Here is a 27,659-nt window from a genome sequence, read left to right on the forward strand (position 1 = left end):
ATGGTTCTCCTGTACCACATGCACTCACGATTGTAAATGAAGTTCAGTTGCATACAAAATCACCTTTCTACTATTTTTGCTGGTTTGTTAGTTCTCCTTTGTGCTTAACTCTGAAAGTGATGAGCTCTGCTGATAGTTCATACAAGAATATACTGCAATATTTATTTCATACACTACAGTCTAATTTTTAATTCATTCACCTAACATTGCTATTATTGTGGATGTATTAAGAAATATGTTTGTGTGTGTTATATATTGTTTATATATTTCTAAATAAATTATAATGTAATTTTTTACAGTACTTACCTCTGATTCCATTTTATGATTGTTGTTGTCTTCTAATACAAATTCTTGTTCAAATTCTGTGGTGCATTCTCCTTGGGGTAGGTTCTCTGTGTTCATTTTGTGAATGGGCTGGTGTATCTTTTTGTCTCTGTGTTATTTAATAAGAAAAAAATTATCTTTTCCCAAATGGAGCTTTATTCCCAATCCATTATTGGATCTTTAGAGTGCATTCAGATATCTACTTAAAGGAAAGGTTTTATCCATTTCACACTAATCTGCTATGCAAAATGTAGTTATATATGAATGACACTTGAAATGCCTTCAGTAAGCTGAGAAACAGAAAAGCCCAGTGAAGAGTTGTCAATAAATAAGTAAATGAAATCTTTAGGTATTGCAGTACTATTTCATGGACATAGATGAACAATTTTTCCAGGCATGTGAAGGAAAAAAAAAATGCAGTAATTTAAAATAACCATTTCCCTGTACCAGTTTAAATGTCATAATATTTGTGTTACTTCCCATAGAATACTTTCAAAACGCATTTTCTCTTAAGTACAGAACTTAAGAGTACGGTAGAAGCCTATTGTGTATATGGGAATACTGATGGACTAGCAGACACTTGATGTGACACTAACACATTAACTTATGCTCTGTAAAAGAACAAGATGCTCTGGTAATAAAAAATGTGCAGATTGCACATTTAATGGAGTGTAAGAAGCAAACACTCTCCAAATAACTTTTTTTGCTAGTTCACACTGTGAAGTTATGGGAGCTGTAGGCCTGTAGAATAAAGAAGTGGTGTAATATTGCCTCTCAACCAAAATAATTACTTTAAAGACTAATTTTCTCTGCTTAGCATGCTGTTTACTCTGACACTTCTTGCAACATCCATAATTTATTTGAATGAACCCTATTTCTTATTAATGAAAACATCTGTTATAGACCAATGAATAGGGAGAGTTTATAACCATGACCCTTAAAATATCTAAAAGAAGACACGACATTTAAGGCCCTTTGGGAGTTTCATAAATTTTATAATTTCTTATACAATAGCATGAGTGAAAATGAGAAAATGCTCTGGCTTAGTGTTAAGTCATTTCCCATAATATTTTTGACATGCCTGTCTTTTGCAGACTAAAATGCTTTACGACATGCTGATACTGCTCCTATTTGTCTTTACTTCAAGTTTCAGCTGATTGTAATCACGAAGTTTCTTACCAGAAGCTGAAATGTTGTTCCCTGCTTAGTTACAGGCCCCTTGCAGTTCAGCAAAAATTGAGGACTCAGTGTTTCCTTAGGTATTTTGTTCGATATTGATGGCTAAAGTAAACTAAGTACTGGAACTGGCACTGTCTGATCTTTTATATCAGAGAATATGGAGTATTTTAGGTGATAGAAGAGGTTGGATGTTCTAAATATTTGTTAGTTTGATCTTGAAGTAATTGGTGAAAGGAACATATTGGGAAGACGGGCTCTTCCAGGTTGCTCACCCCAACCTGGTGACAATAACTAGACAAATGTATGAGGGAGTTTATTCCCATGCAGATGTGATTTCATGTGGCACCTCTGGTTTTATGGGTTAGAATCAGAAGCTGTAAAGGTAATAGCTTCCATTATCCATGTTATTTTGTGAGTGGGTAAAAGATTGTCTTGCAAAATAACTTGTCTGGAACAAATCTGTCTTCTTGCCTCTCTTTTAGTCTAAACTGTTTCAAATCGTCGTATATAGAGAATATGAAATGTTTGTATCATGTCTGTATATGCACTGTCATTGTTTTGTTTGCAAAGAATCTTTAGTAACAAAACAAAAATAACACTCTTAATATTAATACCCAGTACATGAGAGCCCTACCTCAGATTTTCTGCTCCTGCTCACCTGCTTGAGATGCTGGGTGCAACCCTTAAATTCAATAAAGCAAAAAGGATTTTGGAGCTAGGAGACCGGCAGTGCTGCTGCTTACTACTAGCAGCTTCTCTACTATGCAGCAGTTTATTGGTTGTATTTAATGCATTTTATTGATAGATCTTTCCTTTTGTTATTCCCCCATCCAGGAAATGGCTAATTTTCACACCTTATTTTGGTGCTGACACTATCTTGTAACTAACACCAGCATATCTTGAACTTTAAAAACAAAACAAAAATAAACACCTCAAATCTGAAGGCAGTGGAGAAAAAGATACAACGTTGAGAGGAAAAAGAAAACTTATTTACTGACTAATGGAAAAAGTTTGTTTCCACTAAACCTGTGTACCGGTTGAAGTTTCTGTAAAAGTTATAGTTACATTTCATTAAAGGGGAAAGTGGGTTTGATGGATTTTCGGTCAGTTGTGTATTTTGGCACGGGTTTTGCTAACATGGTGAAAGTCTCAGTAAAAAATATGGAAAAAAATAATTTTAAAGTGTTTTGCATGCACCTCTAGTTAAATAGAAACTTCTGGAAATTATGATTAATATCTGCCAACTCTTCTGTTTCTTCCTTGTTGAAATGATTAGGAGAGGTCATTGTTCTGTCAACAGAATTATATTCTGATTTTAATCAGAATAAAGCTTCACCTTCAGAATTTGCCAGGGTCTTGCCTCTGTTGTGTGTATACTTTTGTTTTGTTTTATTTGTTAGGCAGTTGAGGTTTAACTGGATTTATTTGGACACAGCTCTCCTGTAATTATTGCCAGCTTTAATTGTGCTTGGGAGGAAATCAAGGTGATCTGCAAATTAATTGTGTTAACAAGACTCCTGGTTAACAGAAGCCAAATGCTGCCCACTGGTACACAGAAGAAATATAATAGAGCTTATCCAGTATGTTATTTGATATATAGGTATTTGTACCAGGTAAATACTGGACCAAATAGTGTAAATAACTAATACAGTTGCAGTTACAGTTAGTGTGTCTTAAGGCATTTGAGATTGGCAGTCTCAGGTACTCTTGTCTACACTGAAAAATTGGTTAAAAAGGGAGAGTGAGAGATGTTCTCAGGTTCCACACAGCTGAGCAGGCTAAGACTTGTTTGCAAGTTAATTGATTTGTGGTCTGAGCAAAAGTTAGTTCTGAACACAAGGTCCTGGATTCATGAAGGCAAAGAGCATTTCACTGCCATGGTGGAGCTCACTGCTGTGTGGCAGCCCTGAACTATTACACTAGAAAGCTTGTTGGGAAATGCTGTCACTGAATGATCATTTTTGACAGCCTTTTATGCTCTCTTTAAAGCTGGGGAATTTATCAATAGGTTGCAAAAGTGAATAGTTTTTCAGGGAAGAGAAAACAAAACAAAACTATCCAAAAACCAAAACAGCTTGGTCAATGTGCTCTTAAACTTGCAGCTTTGGGAAACACAGTGTAGCACTAGTACTTACCATACTGTCATTAAAGGACTGTCAGGACTTTGTATTATGTAGACCATATTGTAAAAATAGTTTACATTTCTCTGTAAATGCCTTTTGTGGATAACACTGAGCTGGTGCAGCCTGAGTAAAGTATTTGCAGCTATCTATTATAGCAAAAAAAAAGATACTGGCTGAGAATTTTTAACTTGCAGTTACTATTTCGTAGTAACTATTGGTGTTCTGTAACTCTAGACTTTCTTTTTTAATGCATTTTATAGATTTTTCACAGGATATAATACTGACCATAATTATTAATTTCACTCTGCTACTTGAAGATGGAGTTGCTCGCATTTCTGATACGTACACACAACACAGCTTTACTTCTGTGCACTGCCTTGGATACATTCTCACGTAAAACACAACTTTTGTAGCCACCTTATGTTTGCAGGCAGTGTGAAATTTTAAGGTATCTTCTGTACTTATTATTTAAAGATTGATGGCTCTCCAAACATCTCCAGTTGTGAGCTCCCCTTCCGTCAGTAGAGGCGTGAAGAACTGAGTATCTGGGGTGGTGGCTGCAGTTCTAATTGCTGCAGCTGTCTGATTGTGGCTGGTGCAGAACCCCAAGCACTTGAAGCTTTTCTGACTGTACAAACACACTAATAATATCCAGGAGCCCAACTCAGGTGAAATTTTGTTGATAACTACTGAGGCCTGAGTAGGCGATCTTCCTGGGTCCAGTAACCCATCCGTGACAAAGAGCATCCCACTGTTTTTTCAGAGCTGTGTTGTGGAGGTGGATGATTTCCTGTCTGCCGCCTCCTTCCTCCTCCTCCTTGCCTTTGAGCTTGTCTTCCACAGCAGAAGTTACAGCTTAATTTCTCTGGCAAATCACTTAAATCCTAAATCAGCATTTAGGGACTCTAGTGCTTCCTGAATCCAGTGAGTCACGTTGGCGAACACATCATCATCTGCAAATATTTACGGACTGCTCTGTTTTCTACTCTTGTCATGACATCATAATGAGCAACCGATACTGATTTATGTACATGTTTGCACAATGAATAAATTCTTCCTTTATATGTCATTTTTTAATACAATGTGTTCAAGAATACCAAGGGGTGGTGTACTTCATCTTCAGCTGTCTTTTCACAAGGAAGAGGTGCCTTTGCATTAGGAGAGTAACTGGATGTTAAGCAAACCAAAATCCACTTGTTTGGGAGGGGTGTTCCCCTGGGGCAGCCAGCCGCAGAGCTGAAATCCAGTAGTGTAGCTGGCAGGAACTGGGAATAACACTGTACTTCATCAGGTATTGGCACTGTGGGTTTGGAAAGCCCTCCAACTGTTACAGGTGGGATTTCATAAAACAGCAGAAAGAAGTGTTGCTTTTAGAGAAGTGTAACATCTCCTTATACTTGTATGTGCATGCCTTAGTTCTTCCCTCATTGAATGTTTGCATCTTTATGCTTTCGTACATACTTTGTGTGACCTGTTTTTAAAATGGTGCTATGTCTGTGTACACTGATATACACCATGGTAAGCTTTGGATGCTCTTGAAGAGCTGAGGAGACAAGAACTTTGTGTAGTTCTAAAACTGTTTGATGTTCAACAACAAATAACTTTTAAGAAACAAAAACTTGAAGGCTACTCTAATTTAGTGTTGTATGAGATATACGAATGATCAGAATGATGATACTTCTGGCAGTGTTTTGGGGTTATTTTTGTTATGCTCAGGTTTTTTGCATAACACTGGATGTTTAGATTGAGCAAGTGGGATGACATATGAAATCTTGGTTTTGATAGATTTCCAGAAGAAGCAGCCAGACGATGACTCTACCCCCAGCACAAGCAACAGCCAGTCAGATTTGTTCTCTGGAGAAACGAACAGTGACAACAGCAATACCTCTCTAACCACGCAGGCCGCTAACTCCAACCAGCAACTTTTGACAGAACTGAATGTAACTTCACCAAGCAAAGAGGAATGTAAGTGCACAAGTCCTAAGTGACAGCAAAGGAGGCATAAAACATTTTAGTTTTCTTCTCAGGCTTATGTTTTACTGACCCCCTTTCCAAGTCAATGGCCTGTGTTTTGGGCAAAGGGAAAGGTGAGGAGTTATTCACAAAATAGACATTGATGGCTTTAACTGAAAAACAAGTTAGAAGGGGTCACAGGAGTTTCTAATGAACTTTACAGCCGTTTGAACTGCAGTATACATTTTTGTTACAATTTTGAGGCACTTTCATTTTGAGAAACTTTTTCTTGCCATGCTGGTAAATTAATACATGTATTCTAGGATAAACACCAATGTCTTCTATATTTTTACTTTAAAACCTTTTGGTTTTTAGTAATTGCAATTGCATGTAGCACTGACTGTAATGAATGTTTGTCTAGACTGCTGCTAGGGTATATGCATAAAACTTAAGCTTCATGTGGTGATCCATCTCTTCTTCCATGACCTATCTTTCTTCTTTGTAAGGCAGAAGTTCTCCCTGAAGGTAAGTTAAGATGTTAAAGATTAACAAACACAACAAGATGAAGTCATCTTTTAAATTATGCTAAAGCTCTCTATATATTCTGTACCTAATATGCGGAGTTTTAAGATTTGCATTCTACAACTTAAACTCAACTGTGTAATTTGTAGTTTCATTTTCCTCCAACTGTAGCTTTATTTCTGAAGATTCTCTAAGGAGAGAATGCTGCTTGAGCTGAGTTTGCTTGTGCTTCTTGGCTGGTAAATAGATGTACACACTACAAGAAAAACATAATAATTTTTTAGTAGGGAATCTACTAGAGCTGCTGTGATTCTTCAACATTGAGGTAACTGCTTGGAAATAATGCTGGCAAAGCACTAGGACTAGAAAAAAATCTTTGATATGCTACACTTGTTTTCAGTTGTGTTAACTGTTTGCATAGGATGGTTTTGCTGAGTTACCGAAGTGTTTATTCTGTTTACAAGTGTGTAGACTTTGCATATATATTCATTTTACTCCTGCAGATTGGCTGTGGACAAAGCACAAAGTGTCATTTTGGGATTGTGGTAATTATTAGTCTAACTAAAATAAAATGTTTAAATGGAATTATTGTTTTCTGTCTGTATGTGAGAATATTGCTAGAAATTCAGCAGGGTTCAAATGTGAATGTTCTGATAACAGTTCTTGTAATAAAAATAAACTTGCCATGTAACTCTTGTCTCTCCTTCACATACACAGTTGCTGCTGAGCACCCGTCATCTCTTCCTTCTGTCCAGCGCTGCTTCAGGGGAAACCTGTAGTCTGCTGTAAAAACAAGGCTTTAAAACAACCTTCCTAGAGAATTCAGCAAAACATTGTGCTTCAACAACACATTTGGGCCTTCACGGGGCAGGGGGTGTCCGCACCTCTGCTCACTTGTTAGCCAGGATCTACTGCTTGGTGTCACAGTGTGCTTTGCCACTGCTTCATGTGTCAGGTTTTCTGAAAATTTGTTCAGTCAGGGCTTAAATTGTGTTACAACAAAACATTTCTGTCGTGGCTGAGAAGATCTTGGGAGTAAGTGGGAAGGTGATTACAGGGATGGAGAAGAGGGAAGGAAATGAAATAGTGTCCTTCATCCTGAATTGCTGTAAGCTTTTGGACATACACTGAAGGTGATGGATATTAGGCAGCACAGCCTGCAGAGCATTTAAAAATATTAGCTATAAAAAAAATTCTTTATGACTTCCTGCTGGGGTGATTTTAAGTGAAATACAGTGGAGAGATTTATTTACAGTTTGAGCTTACTCTGTCTTCTCTCACATCCCCACTACCTCCTTAATGAAGCTTAATATCATTTATCAGAAATAATTACACACAGATGGAACTTTTCTGATGGATAATAGCCTCAGCATGGAAGATTCTTTCCCGTAATGAAGAATGGTGAAACTTTGTCTTTTTGATTTTAATTTGAAGGTGTCTTTTTCTGTGCAATATTTATTTATTTTGCAGCAAGTTCTACAAAACATGCACTGCTCTCATTAACAGCTTTGTTCTTCAAAGAGTAATATTTTACAGTGGCATGTGATGATGTACAGCTATGTAGTGGCCTGAACAGAATTGTGCTTATTCACCAGAAATCAATGTATGAGATCATTATGGTAATCCCTATCAAAGCGTGGAAAGATTGGAGTACTCAGGAAGGATTCTCGTGGTGCATTCTGCTCTGCTCTCTCCCCTTTCAAGCTTTTGAGAAGAGTCTCACATCAAGGCATTTGCCATAGTACTTGAGTCCATGGGGTAAACAGATTGTACAGAATTGCAGCGAGTCATTTCGGTAATTAACAAATTCCATTCATGTTACAACAACTGAAGAGAACCATAGAAATCTCATGTGGTAAGATTCATATTCTGTATCAGAGAAAGTGAGGAGTTTTTTTGTACTTTTTAAAGTAACCATTTGCTTTTTAAATCACAGAATGAATGATATAGGATAAAAGTTCCTTGGACTAGATTTTGCAGGAGTTCAGTTTGACAATATGCAAGTATTTCTGCCTTTTTTGTTGTTATTTTGATTTTCTGTGAGACTTGTATTCCTGAGTGTCTTATATACACAACCAGTTGTAGTGACTTTCCATCTCCTGCCACCCTCAGTTCTGAACAGTGACCTATCCCAGTATCTCCTTTGCAAATTAATATCTCTTCTCCCTCATATTTGAAAGTTAATTCTCAGTCTCACAGTTGCAGTCAACAAAAATGTGTTAAAGATTTATGCTTGGAGACAGTCATGCAAGCTTCAGGACATTTTTTTCCCCTTATTCATGTGTGTTTTGTTTGGCTGTTGCAATTTTTTGTGTGTGTTGGGGGGGAACGTTCTAAGATCTTTTTTTTCCCCTCCCCCATATGCTGCTTGAGTTGCCTTTTTCTGTCCAGAACCTTCAGGTCTTATCAGTTGCAGTAAGTTTTCTGAAACAAACCTTTGCAGACAAGGAGTATGTTGGTATAGCTTTACTAAATCTAGATTTGTGCGGATTTTTAATAGTCTGTTAACAGATGGTTGAATCAATCTAAGTTTTGTTCTGCTGCTTCATGTGCACTTAAGTTTCTCTGTTCAAGTTTTTGTATAGTTTTAATCTATTATCATTTTTCCCTTCATCTCCTCCCTTCATTTAGGAGGTCCTAATGGTAGTTATTTCAGTGTCAGTCACCACATGGGCTGGTTGCTCTGTCAAAGGTTTCCATTTCTTATTGGGTGGACAGGGATTTTGTTTATTTTTAACAGACAGGAAAAAAGGGGTTTGACAGTGGCCCTCACTTCTCTCCTTACCTCCAGCCACCAGCATTCTTTAAGAAAATCAGCTTATTAGGGAAGGTTTTATGTATTTTGGTAAAGAAAAGGTCACACTGCACATGGAATAATTTTGCTTAGTTTTAGGCCTTCATTGCTTTCTTTGGGGCTGTCACATTATTTTTCCATCACTGTTTGAGTAGACCTAAAGCTGACACTGTGCAGGTTGAAAACTAACTGTGCTGTTACGTGACAGAAGAAATGTCAAGATGAACAATTCTGACTCTGGCAGCTGGATTGGATGTGATATTTCAGCAGTTCTTAGCTTTAGCTGCCCTGATTTTATTTAATTATCTGCTTAACTCTTCCTGACCAGCTTGAATTAGCAAGAACCACAATTGAAAAAGGACATAAGGAATATCTGATGTTTCTAGAAGAGTTAAATGCTTTGTATTTCTACACTGAAGACTTTATAAGAAGATACACAAAGATCTGAGATATTGCTGTAAATGTCAAACAATACTTTGGAGATTTCAGCCACTTTTCCTCTGTATGTGCTGAATTGTAAATGCCTAGATATGAATTTGCAGGACTGAATACCTGTAAATTTTGACTAGTTGTTGTCTACCCTACAGAATTTGAACTATTGCATGTCAAGCTAAGTGTTTAAAACATCATTAGTTTATCAAAAACACTTAAATTGGCATCAGAAGTTTGAAGAATGCTTTTGAAACGTTGTCTTATTAAGCATTTACGTGAGCTACAACTACTGAGATACCCAGATTATGAAGTTAATTTAGTGAAGTTATTTCATTTACATAAAGTGTTCTGCATCTGAGACGGAGATGCACCAGCCTTCTGTAAGAGATCTCTGGCAGAAAGGTGAGAGATTGCTTGTTCTGCTGCACCTGTTGGATGTTTATACTCTGAATTTCATGACTGTGCAAAAAACCACATAACGCTTTCATACTAGACAAAATAATGATATTTTTTCTGGTTTTGGAATTAAAAAAAAAATCTTATGTCAGTATTTTCAACATAAGTTCATGAAAAAAATTATAAACAACTTCATCCTTTCTCCTTTTTTTTTTTTTAATTGAATGGCTTTTTCTCTGACACTATGCAAAAGATTTCTACCAATTTATAATGGCTTCATGGTTTTTGCATTTTGCCTGGGTTTGTCAGCAGAGTCAGAGATGACAGCTTCCTTATGTGTGCTCTGAAAATACTTCATATTTCACATTGTTATTGTGATATCCTTCATTGTGTTTTGAGCCTCTTAAATAAGGAGGTGATTTCTAAAATGACAATTGTTCCTGTATGCTGTCCATTATATACATTTCTAAAGGTAGAATTCTGTCCCTCATTGCAGGGGGTCAGCATATAGCTGCTTTATTTTTTTCTAATTCTGGCTATGGGTAACTTTGTTTTCTGGCTGGTCTTTGGCTGAAGGTTATGTGTATACCCACTTCTATAAAGAACTAGATGTATAAAAAGACCCAGCTAACTGCCTGATTTTGTCTTGCTTGTCGCAGATAGTTGTAGAAAATAATTTGCTTTCTTGCTAACCTAATTTATTCTGATACTGATTTGTAGGTTTTTCTCTGATCCAAAAGAATGCATTAACTGTTAAAATGATGCTGAGCTACTAAACTAGCCTACCTAACTTACAGGATTTAATATTGCTATTAAAGTTGTACCTAAACATAACTGAGAACGCTGCAGATAGGTGATGATGAGGATTAATTCTAATTTTCCTCATCGGCTCACAAGATTGTCACGTATTCTTTTGTCTTGTACTCAGTTTTGTTTTTCTTGTATCAGAGCAGGGGGGGACATAGTTCTCATATAGAATATGCACCTGGGTGTTTTTTAATATTACAGTCATCTTCGGATTTCTGTGCCACAGAGTAAGAACCAGCCATTTTCTCAGCCTTTTTCTTTTCTTAAGTTAGGTAATAGTAAAATGTGTTTTACCTCTTAAGCGTTCTGTTTTTAGCCTTCTTTTCATTAGATGGTGTGTACAAATAGCCTTTTGGTACTGTTTTTCATGTTAACAGTAATTCAGTTTTTCATTTAGAACATTTATCACAAAATAATATATATTTTTTTATTTTAGTACTGCTGTAAACCCTTTTTTTCCTGGTAACTTGCAAGAATGCTTTCAATTATAAAACCATATTTAGTTGTGGGCTATATGAGTTGTCTTTTGAGAAATACCACTAGTATTATGTGCCACTACCGAACATACAGGCAATTAGAAATCTGTCTGGTAGAAGTGTCGCCTTCATCATCATTTCATGGTGTGAGGATCTTTCCGTAAGTTTCAGTCTAGTCCCAGTTTCATTTAAAGAACATTTCTTGTTCTTCTGACATCTTAAGCCAAGAACTGGCCCATAGATTTATGAAATGAACACTTCTTTCCACGTCTCTGGCATGATAATTTTCAAACATAATGAAGACGAGTAGAATAGTACTACTGTTAATTGTTCCCTCTGATTCATAGTCATTTCACACTGCAGAGTAGACAGTATATCCTAGGGTCCCATTTATTAAAGTGAAAGGACCCTGTGGAACATGAAACAGAAACATAGTCACATAAGAAAAATGTGGGTTAGAGTGGCACAGCTATCAAGGTTACATTAAAATCATTTATAAAATTATAATTTAACTGCCAGTTTCAAAAGCACATTTTTAAACTTCAGCTTGCACCTATAAAGTAGGAAAGTTTCATGTCTTTTTTACAAATGAGGAAACTGAGGAAAAGCAGGTGAGTGAAACAATAACAGGGGAAAAAAAAAGGGGAATCTGAATCTTGTCTCTATTTACTTTGTTACAGTTATTTAGTTTACCAGCTGTCCACAGCAGCACAGCAGCCCACGTTTCACTTCTCTCTTCAAAAGCTGCATGTAGATAAAAATCCACAAAAGTAAATAATAGCAGATTTGTAAAACTAGATTTTAAAAGTATTTCTTTTTATCTGAGACAATCCTCTTACTTGTTTAGTAATAACAAAGCTTAAATTATCGTGCAGTTTACCCATTCTGCAGCAAACGTGCGGTTCTTAAGTGCTGTAAAATTCATTTGCTTTTGTTCCTTAAGGAGAGTTATTCTGCCTGTGCAGACTGCATCTAGAGACTTATGTTCCTGTTTGTTTATGTATTGATGTTTGTAATCAATGGCTGTTTTCAAGCCCAATTGTGTAGATTAATTAGATTATGTCTCTACCAATTCAGGAAACGCACAACTAGATTACTGGTTTCGACAGGTTTCCAAAGGTGGGTTCTTTCCTATATTGCAAATAGCCATGAAATTCTCCCTGTCCAGGCTACAACGCTGCTCTCCAAGGAAATTCGGCTCTTACTTATTTTACCCTCTGCCAGCCCGGTGCGTGCAGGGAGTTGGGGAGGTTTTTCTGGGAAGGAGCCATCCCTGTACCGAAAGCTCAAAGCAACCCTTGGATGTGCTTGTATCACTCTGATCAAGTGTTATTGAGTTTCAGCCTCCTTCGCTTATTTTTCACGTTTGTTCATTATCTGGTTTGCAGTTTTTGTGTGCTCTGTAATTGGTTCAGTGTGTTATTGTAATCTTAGGCTGTGTACTCTTGTACAAGCCTGGTTTCACTCCATTGTGCGTCTCGTTCCTCTGCTTGGTAAGTGCTTCTGAGTGCTGCTCAAACACACCTGCCACAGCTGCTCTGGGTTCCAACTCAGCGCCTCCTCAAACAGCAAAGCAAATGGGGGTTGCACTGGTATTTCACTTATTCCTGCACAGGAGGTTCAGCCTGAGTGGAGTCACTGCACTTGGCAAAGACTCCAGGAAGGAGAAACAAGAAGTGACCCTGGCTCGGGGTGTCCTGCAGGACAGGTGGTCCTTGGCAATTGTTACCATCTTTCAGGAAGGAAAGTGGACAATGCAGAAAAGCATTCTAAAGGCCAATTTAAATATATAGAAATTATAATCGTCTGTAACAGTAAATAACAACAATATTAATAGATATATAGAAAAATAATACATAGTATTTTGCTATTTTAGGGAGTTAGCAGAGAAACTGTTTTTGAACCTGTTTTTCCAAATTGATATATTTATAAACAACAAGTTACAGAAGGGTAGGGATACCAGAAGCCACGAACATAGCAGCTACATTAGCAAGACCTTTTGTTTTAATATGTAATAATGTTTGAGTTACAGGATCTTGTTTTGTCCTTTGTCAATTCTATGTTTGAACTTACAGTCTCAGTGATTCTCACAATTCTAATTTCTTTAGTAGCTTTTAGTATTTTTGCATTTTTAATTGTCTTCTCTTGGGATTACATTATTGTTGGGTAGTGACTGCTTTTGTTTGGAAGGGGAGATGCAAATGCCAGAAAGCATACACTGGAAAAAAATAAGAGCAGAAGCTATTGTTTAATCTGTTAATTGGATATAGAGTAAAAAGATATCTTTATTCTTCCATTTTAATCTCGTGTGCTGAGAAAAAAATTGCAGTCTGCAACCCTGTGAGTCATGTTAAAAGCTAGACGTGTGGCCTTTCACCGTTCACTTAAGTATTTTATATACCACAGTTAAATTCCCTTGAAACACTTATTTTTTGGGGAATGAAGGTGCAGATCTTTCCTGAGTCATGCTAAGTAATAAGTCTACATTTGTGTATAGCCAAGAAGGAGCAGTGGTTTACTGTACGTGGCTTCCCTTTTCTTTCACGCAGAATTTTTATCAAAGCTGTGGGAAATACACTGCCTGGTTTCAAATAATACAGAGATGCCTGTATTAGCCATAATGTATACAAAAAGGATTCAACATAATGACTTCCATGTAGAATTGCACAGTCAAGCCTATATTACATAGCATTGAATTATGCATGACATTTTTAATGGTAGAACAAAAACAGTAGCAGAAGGAAGTGCTGCAGAGGACGTGCCGCCTTTGCTGGTTATTAGCCACTGGTACACGTGTGTGCAAATCCCAAGATACTCTTTGTTGAAACTGTGGTGCTGGGCTATACAAATCAAACCTGTATGAAAGTAATACCTAATGAGGGAAGATTAAATAAAAGAAAAACTCTGACACAGGGAAGTGCAGAATACATACCAACTTATTGTACTTTAGAGAGTGAGAAGTAAAGATCCTTTATATTTAGTTGGATGCTGAAAATATCAACTAGTTTAAATATTTACTGTACAGTAATTGCAAGGATTAGTCTTATTTGATAGTCCACAGTGATGATGCCTGTCAATGTCTGTTCAGTGAAATGGAGAAAATGTAACTAAAACTAAAGAAAAGCAGCTGCATCTTAAGAGGCAGCTGTGGTCTATAGTCAGTTCATTGACATTCCATACCCTGTTGTATATATTTTGATACATTCTGTATCCTGTTATATATATTGTTTACAGAAATTTGGTATTGAAAACAAATACTATATATTTGGTCTTTGAAAGTTGAGACTGACTTGGCAGACCTGCTGTGTAGTTTTTTTGAATATAGGAAGGGTTTCAATAGGAAACTTGGTAAAGGTTCTGATGCAGGATGGGTTTTCTTCCCAAATGCACTAAACCCTAGACTGGGCGTTTTTTGAGCCTTTTAGAACAGTATTACTATCACACAACCATTTCTAGGTTGTGTTTGGTTGTTTTCTGGGTTCTGTTTCTTTTGCTTAACATCAGGCCAGGCCCTAATGAGTGGCCTCAGTGTTTGTCTGCAGGCTGAACACAGACGTGTTGGCCTTTGTAGCCCCCCCTTTCAAGATTACCTGCTGCACGGTTATAAAATGGTGTATGTTGCTGTGGGGACTTACTGGGAGAAAACTCAAAAATTTATCAGTCCATCTCTGGAAAACAGAAAGTGTAAAACTTGCAAGATCTTTACTCCCAAGTGCATTTCATTGAAATCACTTGCACCAAAAATAATTTCCTCAGATCTTTCAATCCCAATTGCTGAAGTTTTTTTTTTCTATTTTGTAGTGTTAAAATGCTATGAGGGCAGACAAAGTTACCTAAGACCTGATACTGAAAGTAGAAATGAAAGAAAAACATGAAGGGGAAGCATCTTGGAGAGAAGCAAAAAGAAACAGTTTACTACAAGGCCAGATTTGAAAGCATTTGAAAAGAGAAAAACATTCCCAAAGCCCAAGTGCTGCTTTCCAGATATGCAAAGACTGAAAAAATATTAAGGGAAAAAGTATATTTCAGGATGTGAAAACTTGTGTTGAAGGTTAACATGTCATGCTAAGCTCTGTTGTATTGTGAGCCTATCAGTACTCTATCACCAGCAGTCCCATGCAAATGTGATTATTGGTATTTTGATAGCCAAACTTTACTAGATCTAATTTAATTTCAGGCTCTCTAGCAACATCCAATTTATAATATCCAATTATCAAAGCTATATTGTGTTATTACCACTGGTGATGCTACTGTTGATTTGCCTGGGCTTCACTATACGGGGCAAGGGGGTGTGGTTTATTTGTTTACTTATACTGCGAGTTACTGAGGATACTCAATTGGTTGCTATTTTACCAAGATCTCTGGAGAATTCCTCAATGATGATGCGTGTTAAGAAAAAAAGCCAGAGAACAATTTACTACCAAGTAGATAACTGATAAGTGGCCAACAGTCCAGAGTTCAACCAAAGAAACTTAAACATGGAAACAGTTTGTTAGCATATGCTTGTGCCACGCTCTGAAGACATGAGAACAAGATAAGAGGCAAAGTTGTTATCTCACTGGAGTCAGTGACAAAGTTGCCATCACTCTGTCCTTTGCATTGCTTGTGGGTTAGCTAGATACAGTCTAGCTTTGTTCCAGCATAAAAAAGTACCTTTGTCAATGCTGGAAAAATTGCAATTGCAGTGTGTATTTTCCTAAAACTGCCTCTTGAAATGTTTCTAAAGTATAACATAACTTGTCTTTTTGTCCCAACTTGTCATCTATTTTTTCAGTGCAAGACTTATTCATATTTGACTGGGAAGGAAATACTGAGAATTGTAGACTACTTCCAAACGTGCTTTCCAAGGACAAGTGCTCCTCAGCATTTTATATTCCTAAGTATAGTCTTGATGTGGTTGTAAACGGTCAATAGAGGTGGCATTTTGAGACATATGATCTTCTCTGTTTCCAGGTGGGCCATGCACAGATACAGCTCATGCCTCGTTAACCACACCAACCAAAAGATCTTGCGACTCAGGTACGTGTTTTGTGGGGGTCGAGGAATTAGATTTTGCATGATATGTAGCTGTATGGTTGTAGTTTCATACTCAGAGGTAGTAACTATATCTGGTGAATGCCAAATGAAAATAAATACTCTTGCTTTGCTGTCCGAATCATGTGTATATATATGTAGAGAGAGAGATATAAGGATTTGTATGACAGATAGTTCATCTCAGAGTCCCGTTAAACATAATTCCATACATAGGCTGTGTTTTCAGTTAATCTTTGTGAATGTAAGTCATACAGGAGTAATCGTTTTGATTTAAGTCTAATGATTGTGTTCTGGAAATCCTCCCCTTTAAATGTGAAGTATTGAGTAGAAAACTGCTTGGAGTATATTGACTTGACTTTCCCTGATTGAAGATGCAGTATAGACAGCTGATGTTTGCATTGGGACTAAATTTTACCTGCTTTAGGTCCTTTTGATGACGTTATTTCAACATGGAGGATATAGATGGGTAATCTCTCGCAGCGCTAGTGTTAGTGATGCGTTGGGTCATTGCCAGACGGAAGTTTCTTTCTCTGCATTGGATCTGTCACGAGGAGCCGTGGGAGCTCATTCAGGCAGGCAGCCCGGTTACTCGCATTGGCTCACACCTTTTGCAGGCTTTGGTTTTGCGCTGATGAAGGACAGTTCATGTGATCCTTTCCACTGCGGGAACCCATAACACCCAGTGGAGTGTCAGTGGCCGGTGTCTATGTGCTTGTTATGTGCTAGCAGCCTGTGTTGCCAAAATAATATTTGCCTATATTTGCACTTAGGTACCAACCAGTTGAGCTGTATTGAGTGTGCGGAAAGGAAGAGTGTTGCTGTTCGATTAAGGGCTCTTATTCTTTCAGGAGTTCAAAGTAAATTTCCTCCGAAATCATTCTTTTAAAAAGTGTTTCATGTTACGGTATGTTTAGCTGAACTGTCCTTGTACCGTATATGTGTGCTTTTAGCTTGCAGCGAGTGTGTGATGCTGCAAGTTGGCTTGGTCTGCAGTGAAGGAAGCTTAAAGAGAATCTATATTACCTTGCACTTGGTGCAGACCTCTCAGTGTGTGATAGTCTGTGACAGTGCTGTGGGGATCGCTTGCCGAAGAACTCTGAGTTTGGCACTGGAAGGTATTGAATCCAGCTTCTCCAGAATAGGAAGACTGGGGATTTTCTTATCTATATAGCCATGGACGTGGACCTAAACAAGACCAAATGTTTGCCACTGTATCTCTTGCAAACTAATCTGCTTTGCTTATGGTATTACTAAACTGTATTTTCTTTATATGTTAGCTATTGTAATGTTTTAACTCTGGTTTTCATTGCAGGGTCATTTGAAAGCTTTCTATGATACTATAGATACTGAAAACTGAGAGTACTGTGTGAATATTTAAAAAAAATGTGCTTGTGATTAGCAAAAAGGCAAGTCAGTCTGTGTGGGGTGTCAAACGGCAACAGTAACAGCTCCTTAGAATAAAGCAGATGAAGCGACTATACGTGTCGAAAACCATCCATGAAATGGTTGGCTAACTTTGCTCAGTAGTTCTCTTATTTGCAGTTTATGCTAATGTTTGGTCCCTACATGCTTGTATGTTAATCATTTGGTGTGTTTAGCAAGAAAACAAGGAGATCATTTTAATTCGATGTCACGTTTCGTCCTCAGTCAACTAAACCTAATGATTTTATATTACCTCATTTTCCCCAAATGCTTTTTACATTATTTGCTCAGTGATCTGCATATTTTGTTTGTAGTCCCTTACACTAATACACCTGTTACTAGGAGTTACAGTTTTCCTCTACAGAGCTTGAATTTTCAGCAAACTTTGATTTTCTTAATTAGATTACCATGTTTTCAAAGTCTATATTTGGGAATCCAGATATATATGGGAATTGACAGGAAAACATGGGCCACAGAATAGTACCTAGAAATGGTGTGACATCTTCAGGCATCTGCAGCAGACTGTGTAGGTGAATATTTCACTCTGCATTCACTTCAGCTTAGTCTCCCTTCCTAGGAAGTTATTTAAGTGATACAGGCAGTGTTTGTCAATACTACACATTGTGTTTAAGCTTCTTTTCTGCAAGTATTCTACATGTCTTCTGCTCTGAAGAGCTTTGAAGGAAGAATGTTTTGGTGGAATTCATCTGTGTAATTTTTTTTCCCCCTTCAAGCATAGTTTTCCCCTAAAGTCTGCCATATATCAGCATTTGAGACAGAAAATTAGAAATTTGACCTACTTATGTTGTATGCAGGTTCCCATCAGGAGGATATTAAGGAAGACATAAACCTTTCATATTTTATTAGCATTAATGTAACCATTGAAGAAAGATCAAAACAATAAATCTGCCAAGACACAGGAAAAGTTCTCTTACAGAGAGAGGAGTTTTTACCTCATGTACTTGCCAACTGGGATGCTGGAGGAGCTGTTCAGATAAAAAATTGTGTTATGACACCAAATCGTGGGGTTTTTTTCTTCCTCCTCTTCGCCAGCGTCACCGCTGTGGTATAAACTATTTCTATTCCAAAACGTGCCCCTAGGACAAAGATTCTAATGAAAAGAATGAATAAAGCCTTGCAATCATTTGTTTGGATGATGCCCCAAAGGTTTTTGAGAGCCAGTGGTCTGAAGATTTTGTAGGAGAAAAGACAGGAGCATGTGGCCTGTTGTGTAGCTTCTTATGTACTCTGATTGGTTTCTTAATGGTTAGGTAATGTTGTGATTGATGGCAGATACTTTGAGGCTTACTCGAGTCAGTAGGGCATCCAGTTCCCATTTATATTGGGTGCTGGTGTCGTGAAAGTGCAGTACTAAGTGGCATATTACTCTTCTTTTTCTGCTGCACAACTAAAGATGATTTAAGATGCAATTCTAAACAGCCAGATTTTAAAACATTTTCCTGCAGCTTAAAGAAACCTGGAAAAAATCAGTGGAACTGTGTGAGCACACTCCGTTAGGTTTTAATTGTGCAGTAGGGAGAGTACTAGAAACAGACAGATAAAATGTGGTAATGATACAATCAGTTCATACATTATATGCATAAAGTTGGTGAGTTTTTAAGTACTGTATTTCTCAGTAGCAGTTTTTTATGAGAAACATGCATCTTGAATATTCTGTATAGTTATATATGTGCAGATAGCTTGCATTTTATGAGGATATCTGTCCTACATGGGTGTGGTGGTATTTTTATTGTTCAAGATTACAGTATCTGTCTCATTGATCAATACTTTTTCTAGTTTGACGTTTGGATCTAGAAGATGCAAGTAATTATTCCACAGCTTGAGCAAAGCAGTTGAGCAGTGAATGGTTCCTTTGAAGTTTTGAGTTTATTGATGTTCTTATGCTAAGGCGTGTGCTTGACCATAGCAGTGCCAGAAATCCAAACGCTTCAAGACTGAACCCGTACAATCAAGAAGACAGAATATTAGGAGTTATGGAAGGGGCAGGTTGTGGAAATAGAAGTACATAGACTTTCAGCCAGAGCCAAAACCAATAAACCGTTACTTTTGTATGATCATTTTTTATCAGACTTTATATTGAGTGAGGACAAAAAGACATGGTACACCACTAGTTAGATTTTGTTGGTTTGTTTTTTTCTAATTGCTCCCAAGTGCTAAGCTCCTGAGCAAAAAATATACAAAACGTTATTGAAGGGGGTTTGTAACCTTAAAAGAACTTTGAGGTATGTTTTTCATTGGTTTCCAAGGGACGTTTAAGTTGTTCTTTAGTGTTTGACTTCTGGAGGGCATTGTGTTAGAAATCCAACCTTCTTGGAGCTCTCTCACCGACAGGAAAGTGATGATAGAACAGCCTTCGAGCAGCATAATAAATCACCCAGCCCTGGCAGTAATAGTGCCCATTAGGGACACTCTTTTTTATTTTTTCCCTCTGCTCAGTTTCCAGCTGTACTTATAGAGCCGCGCATCAAGCAAGGCTGTAAATAAAAGTTATAACCTAATAGGTGGGCGCTGAAGTGGAACGGACAGGAGCTGAGGCATGGAGGCCTTATTGCTGCTCATCAGCAATTATAAACAGGATAAAGTGTCTGGGACTTGCACTGATGCAGCAAGAGCTAATAGAGGCTGGGAGATGACACTGTACCATGATCAGATGATGTATGTTGATGCGTTTTTACTATCTCATCTTATTGCCTATTTCTGTGATGTGTTGTATTATCTGTTCTGTGCTTCCATATCTATCTGGATGGACAGATTGGTTTCCTCTCCTGCTCAGAGGAGCTTGAGCACATCTACTCAAGCTTGCTTTTTTGTGCATATACTTTATATTAGTTGCCAGTACTGGTTCTCTAAGAGCCTTCTCAAAGTGTTATGATTATTGTAGATTAAAATCCTCCTAATGGTAAGGATCTTAATAGTAATACCTACAAACAAATTTAAGGACTTGCTGCATTTGTAGGATTTATTTTCACTATCACCTTGTTCAACTTTACAAAATCACCCTCATTCATTACAAATAGTGGATATGGTCACCTGAACTATCTTTTACACAAAATGAATCCCATGCATTTTAGACTAAGTATTTTATAACCATTGTGGTTGGAGAATCCAAAGAGAGGGATTTGGGCTCAATGTATCAAAAAGTTTGTTAAAAGTCATCTGTAGCTGTGCTGATCTTTGCCTCTGAGTTATAAAAACTTCAGCTCTTCCCGGGAAGGTTTTTAAGAGCTTGTTAACACATCGTAATTGGTAATGTTCACAAAAAAGTCTTTCTTGATCTTTTCTCTCTCGCAGTCTAGCACATTTCTGTACTAGACATCTAAATCATCTCTTTACTAAACCATAATGAAAAAAAATGCCTTGAAATTTAGCCTGTACTTGCTTTAATCTAAAGAGAGGTTTTGCAAGTATCTTCATAGTTCGTACATTAATCCCTCATGCTGTTTTCTTCTGAAGAGGATTTTCTTCTGAGTAGTGGAAAAATACAACATTCAGAAATGAAAAGGTGAGCAGCAGCATGACAGCAGGTGAAAACAGTGACTCCTGTCCTTGTCTATTCAGTACAGCCAGGATAAAATAAATAGATTATTTTTCTATCGTCTTACTGTATTGAGGCAGGAATACTTACATCTCCCTGTGTTAAAGTACACTGAGGGGAGATGATTGGAAACTCATCCTTTTCACAGTCAGTATTTCTTTGAAATTAAATTAACTCTCACACTTACGGGTTTCCAGGTGTTCCATTCCTTTGCATTGCTCATAAAGTGAGGAAGCTACAGTGTTGAAGTGGCCAAAAGGACAAAAAGTGTAATGTGCCTGCGGAAGCCCTATCTCACATGCTCTGTAGATGAATGAGAAATATTACAGACAATGTTTTGAAGATGTTTATAAAACACACTAGTAATTCCTACTTAGGAATAACTCCTTTTTCTAATCAATCCATTGAAGTAATTCATGGAAGGATTGCTGGCCTTAACAGTAATTTTGTTCTGTTTCTTATGGAATAGTCTAAACAGATTAATATGATAATTTACATGCTTATTAATGTTTCCCCTTTAGTATTGTAGTATTGCACGTTGTAGCATAGTAGCATTGTACTCCTCAAAACTGTACTGACTCAGATTAGTTTTTAAGAGCATATAAGGCAGCCGTATATGATCTCTGTGTTACTAATGAGTCCTTTCTAAAGACAAGAGGAAGACCTCAGACCCAGAGGATTGCTGCTTTCCCCTTGGGTGGTTATCAGTGCTTGCTTTGGGGTTTGCTTCCTTGTGCAGAAAGTGGGATTCAGTGTGTGTTGGTGTGAGTGACAGAAATGTGCTCCAATTTAAGTAGATTTTGGTTATACAGGGGTGCATAGGTTATGAGAAACAAGCTTTTTCTTCCTTGTGAGGAGAAAAAAAACCCCAGTACAACAGAATTTTTTAAAAATAAAAATCAAAGTATATATGTGAATGGGGCATAAGGGACTCCTGGCCTGTGTAACCTTCCAGCGGGTGCTGAGACACACAGCTCTGTGTGCCTTATAATACTCCCAGCTATCCCAGATCGGTACCAGGCTGGCAGTTCATTCACAGTCTTAAGTTTTCAAGTCCAGCATCCTAATAGAGAATGTCCTCCAGGTACTTAAAACTCTTATTCCTCCTACCTTTATTTATCCTCTTAAATCACCCAAATTCATCTTCTTTTATACTTTGTGCTGTTCAGATATGCCCTTGAACCTTCCATTTCCATTCGTACTTCACCAAATAACCTGCTTAAGACTTTTTTCATTATTTGTAAGTCCGTTCCTCAGCTTTTGCTTGTCTTTATTGCTTTTTGCTGCTCGTGATTAAAATTTTTCATCTGTTTTCATTTCCATATCCTAAATCTTGTTATGAAAAAGACCACATTCAAAGTAGAACAACTTTGAGGAAAATGTGCTTAAGTCAAGAGGGCAGGATTATCTCTCGAGAGGAATTCATATTGAATTGTAAGCCAGTAGGAAAATTATTTTGAATGTCAAAGGTAGTACCAGCTGACAGAATAGTAAATGCTGTGTCTGGATTAGCTGTGTTAGGAAGAGCAAGGGATGAGATTTTTCCCCTCTAGTTGGCACTGCAACAGGTACCCACAGAGGCTACGAAATCCTAGTCCTTGAAAATTTTTGAACATGGACTGGACCAGGCCCCGAGGAACCTCATCCAGCTTTGATGTTTACTCTGCAGCAAGCTGGAGGCTGGACTAGGTGACCCCCAGAAATCCCTTCCAACCTAATTTTTTCAGTGCCACTAATAGAAAACAAATACGATCTGAGTGATTACAAGTATTTAGTCTAAGTTCAATAGCACTGAGCTGAGGCAGGTGGGCTGTAGAAGTCCAGGCGGTCCTTCAGTGCCTCAAGCATTGCAGAGAAGGGCCAGGAGAGACTCTTGGAAACGTGGGAGAGTTGGGATGGTCAATGCCAAGCAAAGAGCTGGGATAAGGGTCTCTGCACCAGGTTTCTCAGTGGCCATGAGCAGGATAAGCACAGTGTGCTTCAGTAAATAAGATACTCTCCTGAAAAAATGTATGCTGCTGCCTTTGTGGCTTTCTCACCAGTTTTTCTTTATGATCTGGTGGGTGGTTTTCAGTCTGGCTGGTGAAATTCTTGCCAAATAGAAAACTGTATTTTTTTTTAAGATCATTATCTTTTAAAATTCAGATATGACCACATCTTTGTATTAAAGTCTTAGGGATTCATGACAAAGGATTTGTTATTGAAACAGAAGAGTAAGTATTTTATTCCTTATGTATATTTTTATTAAAATGAAACAACTTTACCTTGGATATTTTTTAGTGGTTTCATGGCATATTTAGTTTGAAGAACTACCAGGATCTCTGTGATCAGTTAACTGACCTTTGAGAGTAGGTACATAGTTATTATTAAAGAATACACGTCCATTAGGCTTACTTGGTATTGGGCTCCCAACAGCTCTGAATTCCTTCCTCCATTGTCAGCATCCACCCCACGACTGCTGGAAAGCCATTCCCAGCTAACAAAATTGCAGCTCATAACTTTAAATAAACTGCATCTCCATGCATTTCAAGGGCAAAGAAATCAAGGTTACATGTCTTGCATTTCCCACCTACAACCCCTTCCAAAAACTTTTTAAAAACATCTATTGGAACAGGATTGGGGGAGCTTTGGGTTTGCTTTAATTTCAGTTGTACTTGCCCGATAGCAAGACCATATGGAGAATGTCACAAAGAATTTTAAATTTGTTATTTTATTGCACTGGAGCTTTTCTTTTAGCAAGTTCAGCATTAAATGACCGGCCTGAAATATATTTAAAAACACACAGCAATTTATATGTGTAACGTGCAGGGAGCTAATCTGTGATCCTGTTCTGTTACTCTTTTTGATGTGAGGGTTGGTGCGCAAATGTTTCATCTGCCTCTTGGTGAAGGCCTCTATTCTAACCAGTGATTTCAGCGAGTGTCAGACAGCTTTTAAGTGCAAGTTTTCACTATTTTCCATTTAGATGCTAATTATCATACAGACCTTAAAAATACATGGAAGTAATTTTAGAGTCTCTTGCAAGTATGCCTAAGTCTGTTGAGCATACACAGGGGAAAGTGTATCTTCCTAGAAAGTGAGGAGTTTATAAATATTTGTACATTCACTGAATTGTCATGCAAACAAGTTAACTCTTTTTCCTCTCCCTGTTTCAAATTATTTTGTGTAACGTATACTGCAAGGAATAACTAATGAGACCAACATCTTAGGGCAAAAGAAGGTTGTAAAAGAGCTGGTTGTAAGATACAAGATGGAACATGTGCTGTTGCATCGTCTGAGTTTCACTGGTCTGTCCCACCTTTCCCTTTGTGCACATCTGGTCTTTGGTTCAGGTTAGTGGGGATGCTTCCCACTATCTCCTTTTAGAACAGTAAGAGCTGCCCAGTAAACCAGCCTGACTTTTGGTGTATTCCAGACAGCAATCAGGTATACAGAAATAGGCCTCTATGCCAGGGCTGGTTGTTTTTTCCGCACAAAAATTGCCACAAAAAGTAACACAATCAAAATATAAACTAATTTTTAAGCTTTATTTAAAATAACCAAAACCAAGTGTATTTTGAAGATAGGTTAGCTGTACATTACAGAACCTGCTCTTAATGCATTCAGTACAATTTTTATCAAAATACAAGAGCTCTTAGGTTTTTTCCTTAACATTAATCAGCTGCAGTCCTTGGAATTATAGTCTCTCATGGCAAGATTTCTGTTGCTAACAGCATCACCGAGGTTCTGCAGTTAATGATAAATAGGATTTTTGAAAGATAAATATTGAAAATATATATTTTTTCAGTGCTAGCAGGCGGCAGTTCTTTACAATTCCTCTTCTGAATCTGTGTCTTAGCCTTGGAAAACCCTCATTACACCAATGGGGGGAAGGGTGGATGAGGAAAAACTCAACGTATGAATGAAAAATAACAGAGCAAGTAGTTTCTATATAGAACTGGTTTTAGGCTATTAGTTTGAAGAATTACCTTCCTGAATACTGTATTCCATCTGATAGATGAGGACAAAGCTGGAGTATCCTACGAGGATTTTGAAGCAGAGCAGCACCACTTATTTATGCACTCTGGAGCTGGCTAGCGAGTATGCAATATTTATAGCATTATGTGTTCTTGTTAATCCAATATTAGAGAATTTGACAAAGCATAAGAGGGTTCTCATTAAAGTCAGCAAAACCAAAACTGTGATATTGCTGAACGCTTTTGAATTTCCCATTTTATCAGAACTAGTGTAAGCTTATTTGTATGTGTTTGTACATACATATTCATATATGTAAATATACGTATTTGAATACTAGTAAGTTGTCTTCAGGTGCTGTGGAATGGCCAGGGTGTTCACAATTTGCCTTTGTAACTTTTTCATCATGTATATTCCCATGGTGCGGCTTTTTCCTTTGTTCTTGGGTTTCTGTTCTTAGATTTAGCTGTCTGTAGCATTACTCCTTCACTTAATAATCCTGTTCTGATTATTCAGGCCACATATGATCTCATTTGTTCTACAGCTTTAACTGTGACTAGAATTTGCCTTTATTCCTCTCCCAACCGTAGCCATATGCTGCCAGAAATATGTAATTTAATAATAAGTTCAAATTGACACCTGTAATGTTTTTTTTCTGGCTTTGTACTAGGGAGTTTAGTGTTGTGGCATTTTCTCTCTTCTGGCCTTTTCAGGGTTTGTTCTTTATAATAATTTGAATGTATGAGAGGCTTGAAATGCTTTGTCAGCTATCAAGAAAAAAAAAAACAACAACCCAAACGAGCTGCTACACTGCAGAAATTGTCTCCAGGAATCAAGACGATGGGGATTCAGCCTCGTGGCTGCACACAGTAGCAGGCGCTATCTGTGGATGGTTTTGCTGCCAGCAGCTGGTTTTCAACACGTTCTTCAGCTGTTTGCCCATGTAGCAAGAGATGGGCAGCGAGCACCAGGCCGAGCGCTCAGCGAGACTGTCCAACCCTCCCTCTCTCCAAACTCGCATCTCTTGCTGTGGGCTCCAGAGGTTCCCGGGCTTTGCTCGTGGGTGTGATTCAGGAAAGGAACCCCAGTCACCTCGTTTTCTAAATAAACAAGGTCCTTTCAGTCAGCAGCAGTAGGGGCGGCCATTGGCTGAGGAAATGTTTCAGCTAATTGAAGTGCCCTAAGTTAATAATCAAAGGAACTGTACAGTACAGGTGCCTGAATACATTTAACTACGTACTTGTTTGAATCAATTGGTTGTATCAGTAAAAAAGTTTAAGATATAAATGAACATTTCCATTAACTAAAGGCATGCTGACATCAGAGAGTGTAGGGGGGAGTAATGCAAGAATTTAACTATAAACCAGGTGTAGTGAAGGAGTGAAAATATGAGATGAAAACTAATTAGCTTTTCACTTAATTTAGCAATTATGAAATTTATTGACAAGAAAGGTTAATAAGCATTTTCGCACTTTTTATAATTATAACATTGCTAAAATGCATGCAGTAGCCTATGTAGTTCACTATTTGTCATACAATTTTCAATGTTAATTTCATTCATCTGGGTTACTGGCACTAGATGAGTCTCTTCCGTTTCATTAGAGACAGTAGTTAATAGCTTCATTAAGTTACAGTGCAGTACAGTGTACTTCCTTTTTGATGGATGGTAGTACCAACAATACAGGGAAACAAAGAATGTCAGAGGTAGGAAGGAATTAGTGTGTGTGTATATAAAATATATATATATTCTCCCCCACCCCATCCATGTATCTCAGAATTACAGAATGGCTGAGGGTGGAAGGGGCCTCTGGAGACTGTGGTGCAGCCTCCTTGCTCAGAGTGACCCAGAGCAGACCCAGGGACACGTCCAGTCAGCTTTTGAGAACCTCTGAGGATGGAGCCTCCACAACCCCATTGGGCAACCTGTGCCAGCATCTGGTCTTTGCTACATTAAAAGAAATTGTTGGGGTTTTGTGGTTGTTTTTACTCACTAGGGCTGGAAAAAGCTACTGTTGAATGGGTTTGGTAATTGATGAGAAATAATAACTTCTGTAGTGCAACTTCTGGCGGTTATTTTATAGTCTTCAGAGTGATTTAACAGGCAGCCTCCTGAGGCACAGAAGCCGCTGATGGGACCTGAGTTCTATAGAGATTATTCCTGTGCAGTCTTCCTGCTCCACATTGTACAGGGACAATGAGTTTTAGTGCAATTGCTTTTAAACTCCATGGAGGGGAAAAAATAAATCAGTGAAATGGTGATGCTAAGGGCACTGCGATACTAGAAAAGAGACTGTGTCATTAAATGTTACCAAAGAGTTTATGTAAGAATTTTTGAAACATCTGTCTGTACTGTTTTAAGAAAAATTGAGGTGAATTCATGGAAGAAATTAATTTCTTATGAGCATGAGTGCTTTGAAAAAGGTGCGCGCTTTGGTTTCTGATGCAGCTTTGAGATGCAGGCTTCATCACGTGAGAGGATGAGATGTTCATCTCAGTGTAAATACCAGAGATTCAAAACAACTGTTTTCCACAGCATTATACAGCAGCGGGGAGGAACCGAGGTGGTCACGGTTGTCAAACTTGGCTTATAAGATGTTAATCTTGAATTTCTGTCTGTGCATTAATAGTCAACAAGCAAATGGGTTTTGGAACAACTGTGTTAATTTTAGGTTCATTTGAAGCAGAGG

The 27,659-nt window shown here is 37.8% G+C and overlaps 1 protein-coding gene across 2 annotated transcripts in view; it reads left to right on the plus strand.

The window, feature by feature from the left end:
• Positions 1-27,659, plus strand: part of ZFAND3 (zinc finger AN1-type containing 3) — a 138,417-nt gene that overhangs the window by 84,645 nt on the left and 26,113 nt on the right. For both annotated transcript variants that reach the window (XM_080342658.1, XM_080342657.1), the window contains exons 4-5: positions 5,412-5,591; positions 15,960-16,025. In XM_080342658.1, coding sequence (XP_080198784.1) covers positions 5,412-5,591; positions 15,960-16,025 — 246 coding nt within the window. The remainder of the gene's footprint in view (positions 1-5,411; positions 5,592-15,959; positions 16,026-27,659) is intronic.

Source organism: Nesoenas mayeri (genome assembly GCF_963082525.1).
Source record: "Nesoenas mayeri genome assembly, chromosome: 3".
Taxonomy (NCBI): Eukaryota; Metazoa; Chordata; class Aves; order Columbiformes; family Columbidae; genus Nesoenas; species Nesoenas mayeri.